At 40.2% G+C, this 10,910-nt stretch overlaps 1 protein-coding gene across 8 annotated transcripts in view; it reads right to left on the reverse strand.

Moving 5' to 3' along the window:
• Grik1 (glutamate ionotropic receptor kainate type subunit 1) overlaps positions 1-10,910 on the reverse strand; it is a 379,400-nt gene that overhangs the window by 142,073 nt on the left and 226,417 nt on the right. For all 8 annotated transcript variants that reach the window (XM_026787199.1, XM_026787206.1, XM_026787193.1 and 5 more), the window contains exons 2-3: positions 4,242-4,409; positions 599-856 (exon numbers count right to left, since the gene is read on the reverse strand). In XM_026787199.1, coding sequence (XP_026643000.1) covers positions 599-856; positions 4,242-4,409 — 426 coding nt within the window. The remainder of the gene's footprint in view (positions 1-598; positions 857-4,241; positions 4,410-10,910) is intronic.

The raw sequence follows: 10,910 nt of genomic DNA on the forward strand, positions 1-10,910 counted from the left end.
AAGGGAAAGTGCCAGCAAATCTAACTTCAAAGCGGCTAGGATCAGAGACAGTATCTCCCGATAATTAGATACCATCTTCTGTTCTTCATCCTAAAATAAGCAGGTCAAACAACTGTATCCTATTGGTTCATTTAAAAAGGGTTTATTGAGTGTGCTGTAAGATGGCTACAGAATGAGCTATAACTGTAGCACTGCCTATAGCCACAGACAAAGCTCCAAAATTTTGTGCTGGGCTCTTCCTCGGGATTCACAGTTTCTTTTCCAGGAAATAGTTCACTACAGAGGCATAATGTCTGGTTTTGTCTGATTGTGATAACTTTTTGTAGATATACAATTACACTCTCAGTAGAGATGCACTAATGAAATCCCATAGTTTGCACTGTAACAGATCCCAATGTATATCTATAAGATGATGTATTTTTAAAATCCTACATTTTAAATTTCCTAAATTTGTTAAATTCACTCTACATGGCATTCTAAAATTTCTTTAAAATTCTCAGTTAGCTTATGGGAGAGAGTATTTCTGTACACACCACCTGACAAACCTCATGCCTGTTAGAATAAACATGGCCAAGGAGGGCTTGTGTGAGTCCCATACCTGTGCTGTCTTCATACACCACAGTCACTGTTTTCCAGTTGTAATAGAGGACCAGGTCCAGGACTGCCCTGCTGATAGCTGCGTAATCTGGGTAGAGGTTGATGTAAAATAAGTCTCTGTTGTCCACCGAGGGGTGTTTCCAGCGAGTCTGAATGTGTGGAACTTCCAGAGCATTGCAAATAGATTGCACAGCACTCACAGACGAGCTGTGGGAAGGGCCAAAGAGGGCGGCCACACCGAGAGCCAGCTGGTCGCAAGCTAATCACATCCAAAGACAAGAAAGGCAATGGGGTGGAGGGCGGGGAAGGGGAGGGAGAGAGAAAGAGAGGTCTATGAATTCACGTTTTCATTAAGTGATTTCTCTAATCAACTCCAAGAGACCTCCTATAATTCCCATCTGTGTTTTGATATCTGCTCTTTCCAGCTTCCAATATACTTTAGATAATAAGATTCTGATAAATGCAGATGTAGAGCCAATCAGAAACCAATCACAGGGCCCACTCCCTGAAAATAAAATTTAGTTACTGGTCTCAGTTCATTACCTTCAATCATATGAAGGCTAAATCCTTTGCTTGATCCCTTGAGTACTCTGTGAGCTAACTAGCAAACCATTTGTCAAGTGAGTGGCATGCGAATTGAGTTCTGTCATATGGCAGGGTGACAATGGGGAGATTAGCATGGTCAGAGAATCCAGAAGCCCCCGTGGGTGACCATAAAATGCTTTGACTTCAATCCTTCTGAAACATTTCAGAAAATTGAAATATTGCTAAAGAGTGCAAATAAGCAGGGCTGATAGCTAATTAAACTTCAGAATAATGGAATGGCATGACATAAAGAGATCTTTGGGAGACACTTGAGTCTGCCCATTCATTTCATGCACAACAGACTTAATCATGGCTGCTGGGTAGGAACAGAGCTGACTCAGAGCTTGAGGACCCCAGGTCAAGGTCAGGTGTCTTTCTCTTAATTATGAGCCAAACAAAATTAACTCACATGCTTAAACTTTTCTTCCTAACATGTCTTAGCTATAAAAACAAAGACATCCATTGTAAGAAGTTAGAATATTTATAATACAGGGAAGACCAAAGACTCTCCATTAGTCTGCCAACTTGGGATAATGCTTACGGATGCTTCAGCAAATGGGGATTCCTGGTCATGTGGTACACTGGTGCCTTTATTGAATGAAAAAGCACAATGTTCTCCTTAAGGTCGTACAAACTCTTCAAGAGTGTATTGCTGCTGTCGGGAAACAAACCGGTGGGTGTGAATGGTATCATTTATTGAAGTTATTCTTCGCATTTAAGTATTTTAAACACCTTTTAATTTTTGACTATGATAAGTAATATTTTAGTATTGATATTTTTTCTCTCTGCATTTTATGGTCACCCAAGGAGACTTCTGGATTCTCTCTGCATCTTAAATTACCTTTTTGATTCTAGATTCTAGGCAGTGGAATTTATTCTCTTCTACTAAAAGGTCTTGATAGTTTTTAATTATTTGATACATATTAACCAAATTACCTTCCAGAAAGATTAGTTTGTCCCCTTCCACCATGAAGAATAGTGTCCAGTAATCATATGTAAGTTTACATATGTTTACAACGCATCTTTTATATTTACGTTGTAATTTCATGAAATGAATTTTAGAATTCATTGAATGAATTGCCAAGTGATAATAGTTGAATACCTAAATTAAATAAATAGATTCATATAAAGGAATTTGTGTTAGGGATTTTATAATTATGTAGTTTTACAAAATTAAGTAGCAAACATCACATGTTCCTGCAAGTTTCTAGGAGATGATTTAGAGAGAACAAAGAGGACCATTTTGACATCCATGTTGCAGCCGTCTGAGGGGCAGCTGATGTTGACATTTCAGGGACAGTTTCTGACACCATGTTGCTGAGTGCTGATTTCCTGCACTAGCTATGAGGATGCACGACTTTCGGCAAAGCGTTGGAGGTGTGAGTTGTCACTGTCCTCCAAGCTCACTCGTGGATGTGTGTTCATTAGCCAGATGAAGTGTGAGCGCGGGAGCGTGCAAATTATCTTAGCCAGCACGAGCGACGGATTGGGATTCCTGTTACGATGCCCTTACTCTAGGATGCTAATATTTCTTGACAGAAAATCAATTCTTTACGGTTCTGTTTGTTGGAGTGTTTAATTTACAAGTATGGTTGGATCTTCAGATCACAGGAAAGTTCAGATTTTTTCAATTTTTTTTTTTGTGGCTCGAAGTTAAGTGATAAACTGTTAAATGTCTCTGTCTTAAAAGTACTGTTCAAAAGTATATGAGAGGAGAGAGAGAGAGAGAGAGAGAGAGAGAGAGAGAGAGAGAGAGAGAGTCACAGAGCGAGACAGAGATAGAGAGACAGGGAACGGTGCAGAGAAAAGAGAGACAGAGGTATACAGTGAGAGTGAGAGAGTCAATAGGCAACTTTGTCCTAGAAGAAATCTTTTTTTTTTTTTTTTTGGAGGCAGAGTTTTGCTATGTGGCTCTCAGACATGTGTGAGGCTGGCCCAAATTCATCTTGGTCTCTTTAAAAGAGGGCTGGTATTATAGGCATACACCACCATGTTCAGTCTTCTATCCTGAAAGCAGAGTTATTGCACTAAGATAATGGTATATGTATTAATCTTCATCTACTCGATGAAGAAAGGCTTACGTTGTGTTCGTAAGTAGCCCTGCAATGCCATAAGGCATCTGTTCCAGGCAAGCACGTTCTCTGATGTTGCTAGGTCATTTCTGTTAACCCCTACCATTCAGTCACTTGGGAACCACCAGAAACAGGACTTGATGACACATGATATGTGTCTGCAAAACGGCAAAGTGTGTTCTGGAAGGAAAAGGATTCTTTAAAGGCTCAGGATGAGCAGAAACCTTTGTTTCCACAAAATTTTCAACCTTGTGAGTAGGTAGTGCCATAGTCAGAGGCCATGCTTCATGTATATGGAATCATCAGAGAACAGCTCTGGGGATACCCAGGGGACGTCTAAACCAGTCTCTCCATTTTCTAAGACTCAGCCCACATGACGAAGCTTGCAGCCTGCTTATAAATTACTTTTTGAGTATTTGTCTTCTGTTCAGAAGAAAAAAAATCGAAAATCAAATTGTGATTTGTTCTCACAGATTTAATCTTCATATTTTTATGATTTTGCCGAAAAGTGCAAAAACAATAGCAACAACAAAATGAATAGATGTTAGATAAACCCTACTGTTTGTAGCAGCCTCTTCTGATCCCAGGCTTGATGTATGTATGTCCTGGGCACTTTTACATGCTTGGTGGATGTGACCTTCCACAAAGTTTTATTTGACTGCATTGTACAATTTCATGGTGGTATCTCAGCTTTGGGAAGGAAAAACAGATCAAGCTTGACATTTTCCATTCACAGCTGAACCAGTTAATCATAGAGTGGAGGGCACTGAAGGAGAAGCTAATCAGAAAGGCCCAGCAAACAGGGCTAGGCAGCATCCGCTAGGTGAGTCCAGATTGCATTGATCAGTGAGTGACATTGGGGACCAGGAATTCCTACAACCCATTTGCACTAAGAAGGCTACTTCGAAAAAGGGCAAGCAGTGAAAAGGTGACCTGTGTAGCAGACTTATCACCCAAAGAAGCTTCGTAAAGTAGAAAAATAGTTACCTCTCCGGGAGGCTTCAAAACTATCAAAAAGATTAATTCTCTGGATGTCATAGGTTAATGTGGTGTTAGGCATCAAGGTTCGGTTTCGGTTAATACTGGTGACTGCAAACTTGAAAGCTAATTCTTCAATGTTAACGGGTTCGTTTTCCACAGTTTCAAAAATCCCTCCTGCAGAAGCAAAAGAGATGCATGAGAAACATTAGACATGTGAAACATCACTGTTTTAAAAGAAGATTGTAAAGTATAAGCAAAAAACCCAAAATAATAATCGCCAGGAGGACCAGGGTAGAGACAGAGTCTAGGCTGAATGCTATCAAATTGTGTTACTTGCAAACAAATAATTCTAACTGCATACATATATGCTTAGGGTTTTAAATCCGATATTGGATGTATAATACTTCTTAGATGGTGGCTGTATTCCCATTATTGATGCCACAGAATCATAGCTAAAAATGCAGTAGAAAGCAATTTTCTCTGATTTTCACAAGAGTTATGTTGTGTTTGACCTAAACATAATTTAAACTCTATTCTGGTAGGGAATCCTGCCTTGGGATTAAGACTTTTCTACAGAAATCAGAGTTTCTAGGAGCCGGAGAGCTGGCTCTGCAGTTACAAATCGTGTATATGGCTCTTATAGAGGACCCACGCTCAGTTGCCAGCACCCATTCTAGACTGCTCACAGCTTCCTGTAAGTCAGGTTCCAGAATATCTGACACACTGCCAGGCACCTGCACTCGTGTGCACACCCACCCCCGTAGCGTGATTAATAAAAACCCAGAGACAGAAATTGGGGTTCAACCTGAAGATCAGCAAAGTAAAACAACCAGTCACTGGCTCTTACCTCTACCTCAGACCGAAATGGAGATCCAGCCTCTGGGAATCTCAGAATGAGATTGTGTGTCTCCTCCTGTCTTATATTCCTCTCTAGTGCTGATATTAAAGACATGCACCATTACAGTCTGGTTTCTATAACAAACTACTGTGGCTACTGGGATTAAAAGTGTGTGTCATCACTGCCTGGTCTGTAAGGCTGATCAGTGCAGCTATTTTTCTCTCTGAACTTCAAGCAAGCTTTATTTATTAAAATACAAATGAAATATCACTACACACCCCTACAGCTCATGTGCACACCCATTCCCAGACAGTCATGTGCACACACACACTGATGTGTGCATCCCACCCATACACACTCATTTTCACATACCCCAACACACACTCATGTGTACACTCCCACACTCACGTGTACACTCCCCTTTACGCACACTCATGTCCACACCCTCATTCACATACACTCATGTTCACACCCCCATTCACATACACTCATGTTCACACCCCCATTCACGCACACACACTCATGTGCACACCCTCATTCACACACACTCATGTGCACGCCCCCATTTATACACACTCATGTGCATACCTCCATTCACACACACTCATGTACATACCCCCATTCACACACACTCATGTACACACTCCTCTTTATATACACTCTTGTGCACACCCCATTTATACACACTCATGTTCACATCCCCATTCACACAGACTCATGTGCATACCCCTTTCACACACACTCATGTGCACTCCCCCACGCACACACACTCATGTGCATACCTCCACCCACATGCATTTATGTGCATATCTCCACCCACACACATACACATGATTAAAGATAAAAGAAATCTGTTTTAAAGCAGATGTTCTAGATCCTAACTCTAGTGGAACTGGGCAGGGGTGGACTGGGAAAAACAGAGTAATCCTTCTCTGACAGTTTTCAGAATGAAAACATCGTTTCTAGGTTTTATGGCTCAGATGTCTTGGGTCATATTATATACATCCTAACATATCACAAAGCATATTGAAAGATTAAAAAGTGCTATTTTCTGTTTGAAAAATCATTTGAATAGACGCCAAAGCAAACTTGTGTTCTAACTCTCGAGACAAGTTCTGTTATGCCCTAGGTCTGTCATCCTAAACATGTGTCTCTATCTCACTACAAACAATATCATGGAGACTCCAACTCTCACTTTACGTGAAATACTGGTATTGAATAGAATAAAGATATGGTTAACTTATAGTTTTTAATTTTCTTGAAGTGTGCTCCTGAGATTAACCCAGTAAACACAGAACATTTCCTTGAAGTGGTATAAACTGACCCCTATTTAGCTAAGTCCTTGACTTACCCAACTCTTTGCTTCCTCTGGAAATAGGCCGCAACTCTCTGCCCATGGCATGCTGAATGCTCATAGGCTGCAATTGATCTACTCTCATTAATCCTTATTAAACATCAGAATTAGGTATTTCTAAACTTTGTTGACTCAAGTAAGTACACAGAGAGAGAGAGAGAATGAAAAACACAAGTAGTCACCATGTGCGTGATTTTTATTTGTGCTTTCTCAGAAGGGGAAATCCAGTGTACAGAATTTAACTAAATGTAATTATACCGGCCCTATTTTGAAGGATTAGGTTTTTTTTTAAAGCACGTGTATAGCTTTCTGTTGAATTGACTTTTTTTCTTAATTAACTATAGTGTCTAGCTATGAGGGCTAAGACCTATAGTAACTTAATTTGGCTTCTTTCAAATACATTTCTGGCATTTATAGATCAATAGTGTGAACCATTCCTATGTAGATTACTACTATGGTTTTCTATGAAACCATACTTAAGAATAAATGATGATGTCATGCTAACTTTCATCTAAGGACCCAGGGGAGAGAAAGTTGTTCCAAAAGTAGTATCAGAAAATGCTTGTGTTTTCTCGCTGACAGTCACAAATGGGGAATTAGGAATGGACTTTTTATTTTTTTCTGGCAGCTGTGAGCAGATGTTGGACTGACAGGTGAGGAGGTCAGGCAAGGAGCACTAAGTGGTCACAGGCAAATTGATGTAAGATAAGCTCATTGCTGTGGTCAATGTGACCCACATTGAAGGTTTTTGCTATTAGAATTCCCATGGTGGTTATTAGCAATTGTTTGTTTACTAGTTTAATCTCCCAGCCCCAGCAAGAGTCCTGGACAGAATCCATGTCACTTAGAACCTGACCCCATCAAGACCAAGGTATCTTAAGATACTCAGGCTGCAACTATTTAGGGAGAAAGTCAACCTCAGCCTGTGAGGAGAGCAGCAACTCAGTATGCAAGGCAGGCTGTGATACTCCCAGATAAAGAGTAAAAGTTATGAAATGTGGACACTGACTTAACCTAATTCTTTGAGATTTTTAAGGTGTGGGAGGAAAATCATCCTAGAGTAGCTCTTCCATGTAGTTTTCATCAAAACTTTATTGATGTGGGAATGATTTCTTATTAATAAAGAAACTGCCTAGGCCCATTTCATAGGCCAACCCTTAGGTAGGCGGAGAAAACAGAACAGGATGCTGGGAGAAAGAAGTTGAGTCAGGGAGTCGCCATGATTGTCCCACGCCAGACTGACGCAGGTTAAGATCATTCCTGGTAAGCCAGCTTGTGGACTACATAGAATAATAGAAATGGGTTAGATCAATATGTAAGAGCTAGCCAATAAGAGGCTGGAACTAATGGGTCAGGCAGTGATTAAAAGAATACAGTTTCCATGTAATTATTTCGGGGCATAAACTAAGCTAGCCATGTGGGCGGCCGGGTGCGGGGGACGCAGCCTCGCCACTCTTATTTCAACACTTTATAACTAGCAAGCCAAGTAGGAGATATTTTATTTATTGTCTTAGTCAATAAAAAAGAAAGAGATGGCACACATTGTCCCCAAATAATTCAGTCACAAGACTCATCTGTGACAAACTTGGAGGTCTGACTGTCAGCATACAAGTGTGTGTGCTCATGTTTTCACATCACCAAGCTATTTCTGCTTTGTCACTTCTAAATGAGAATGATAATTCTCCATTACTCCCTGCTCTATAAAGAAAATTGGTAAATTCAGACCAATACTTTGAAAGCATAATTATTTCCTACAAAAGGTTGAGCATTGCTGATGGCAATACAAACCAGTTGTTACCAATTTTGAAACTTGGTGCTCAGTTCAAAATTATTCCTCTGGTCTACAGTTGGCTTTTGCACACAACTGAATCTGCTTGGGTTTAAGAAAGGTATTTGCTTATTTTTATGTATTTAGTGTTGCTGTGGGACAATGATCTTTTACCCTGTAAAGATTTGTCACTTGTATTGCTTTAATAAAATGTTGATTGTCCAGTAGCCAAGCAGGAATTATAAATGAGAGCAGGATAATTCTGGGAAGAGGAAAGGCTCAGTCTGCTGTAATCACCCAGACATAGAGGAAGCAAGATGAGAATGCCTTGCTGATAAAAGGTACCAAGCCATGTGACTAACGCAGACAAGAATAATGGTTTAATATAGAATGTAAGAGTTAATAAGAAGCCCAAGCTAATAGGTCAACCATTTTATAATTAATATAGATCTCTGTGTATTTCTTTGGGACTGAAAGGCTGCAGGACTGGGTGGAACACAAACCTCTGTCAACAAAATGGTGCCTACATGGACAACTACATCCACATAAAACCTAAGAGAGTTTGGGAAGTAATAATAGACACAAAAGAGCAGAGTTAAACATGGCTTCTTGGTGGGTGGGCTCTGTCAGCATAGTGTGTAGGTGAACTCCATTTTGTCATTTTAAGGGAAATTGCTGTGTTTCATTTACCTGATGAGAGTTATTCATGGCATTCCTAGTTTAGCACCCTGCCATAGTCTCCTTTTTCTCCTAGAAAAGGCATCTGATAAATATCACAAATCTACAGTAATGTGATGGGTATGGACTGGTAGGGAAGAACCAAAAACACAGTATCTGCTGAAACAGAAATTGTTAACAGAAGCAAGACAGATCCCTCAGAAGGTGGATATAGGCACTTATGGTTAGCTTCCTCTCCAGAGTTTCAGATTTGTGACGTGGAGTGGTTAATTAATACACGGAGCAGAGGAACTCATGCCTAGGGACACCTGTGTGACTCATTTTCACCTCTCTCTCCTTATCCCTCCCTTCCCTTTCCCTTTTCTTCCTCCCCTTCCTTTTCCCCTGCTTCCTTTGCCTTCCCTCACTAGTCATACTACCTTTTTCTCCCTCTCAGCCTTGGCTGTCCTGGAACTAGCTCTTATAGACCAGGCTGGCCTTGACCTCACAAAAATCCACCTGTCTTTGCCTCCTGAGTGCTGGGATTAAAGGTGTGCACCACCACCGCCTACTGAGCTTTTAAGAATCATATTCTAGCCAGGTGGTAGTGGGAGGCAGAGTCAAGTGGATTTCAGTGAGCTTGAGACCAGCCTGGTCTACAGAGTGAGTTTCAGGATAGGCTCCAAAACTATACAGAGAAAACCTGTTTTGGAAAGAAAAAATGACAAAAAAAATAATCTTCTAGTGTTCTGTATAAGATGTTTGTGCTATTTGCAAGGATAAGGGAACAACCATATTTCAAATAAATACCAAAATAGGTAAGAGTTTGGAAAATATTGTGTGTATTTAGACTTGATTTTCAAAGGCCTGTGGGTTTCTTATGTCGATTTTCTCCCACCGTGCTTTGGAAGAATAGAAGTTGGCACAAATAGGGCTTACATTTACTTATACTGCTATACTATATAAATATTGTATCATATACTCTATGCTTCTGTATTTGAGCACAGCTACCAAACACAGTCACTAAATAAAGACTATAAAACAAAGAGTATGTCCACGATTTTGAGTAAATTTGAACTAAAATTCTTCTTCTGTGTGTATGTCGTCATTACAGCCTGAGGTGTTTCCACGCCCAGTCCACATGCTGAATCCCTAACCTCAGCACCCAATACCTGAGAACTAACCATATTTTACAGTGTGATTAGGTTAGGATGAAACAACAAGAGTGTTCCCTGACCTAGTCTGTTGTTGCTAGAAAAAAGAAATTAGAGGGACTGGAAAGATGGCTCAGCAACAGAGAGCATTTCTTCCTTTCTGAGCATCTGGGAGTTTGAGTCCCAGTACCTGTATTGCAGCTAACAAGCATTTGTAACTCCAGTTCTAGAGGAAATGATACTTTGTTCTGACCTCTGCAAGCAGTGTGTGAACATGGTATATAAATACACATGCAGGCAAAATACCCATACACATCAAATAAAATTAAGTAAATCTTCAAAAAGGAAAAAGACCCTGGGATTTCTTGACACCTTCATATAATCATATGATGTATATACCTTCATAAAATCATTCAGAGGATAATCTATACAAGGACAAAGAGAAGGAAAATGGCAATCTGCAGTCCATGGAGAAGATGAGCCCACTTTCCTTAATCCTGTACCTCCAGCCTCTATGACAGTGAAAAACTCGTTCTGTCTTTTAAACCACTTAGTCTGTTTGGTTGTTTGACTAATTGGTAGCTTTTGTTTGTCTTGTCCACCATTAGGAAGCTAGTGTGCTCATCTTGTCCTTTTACCTCAAGGAATTTTTTTTAATAAATTTATTTATTTATTTAAGGATTTCTGCCTCCTCCCAGCCACCGCCTCCCATTTCCCTCCCCCAATCAAGTCCCCCTCCCTCATCAGCTCGAAGAGCAATCAGGGTTCCCTGACCTGTGGAAAGCCCAATTAAAATAGAAAATTTTAACGGTTTAGTGATGGAGGAAGGCCATTGGTTGATTAAATAAAGAAGCTGCTTGACCTGATAGGTTAGAACGTAGGGGGAGGAGTGAACGGAGCAGAA

This window comes from Microtus ochrogaster, chromosome 2 (genome assembly GCF_000317375.1).
Source record: "Microtus ochrogaster isolate Prairie Vole_2 chromosome 2, MicOch1.0, whole genome shotgun sequence".
Lineage (NCBI taxonomy): Eukaryota > Metazoa > Chordata > Mammalia > Rodentia > Cricetidae > Microtus > Microtus ochrogaster.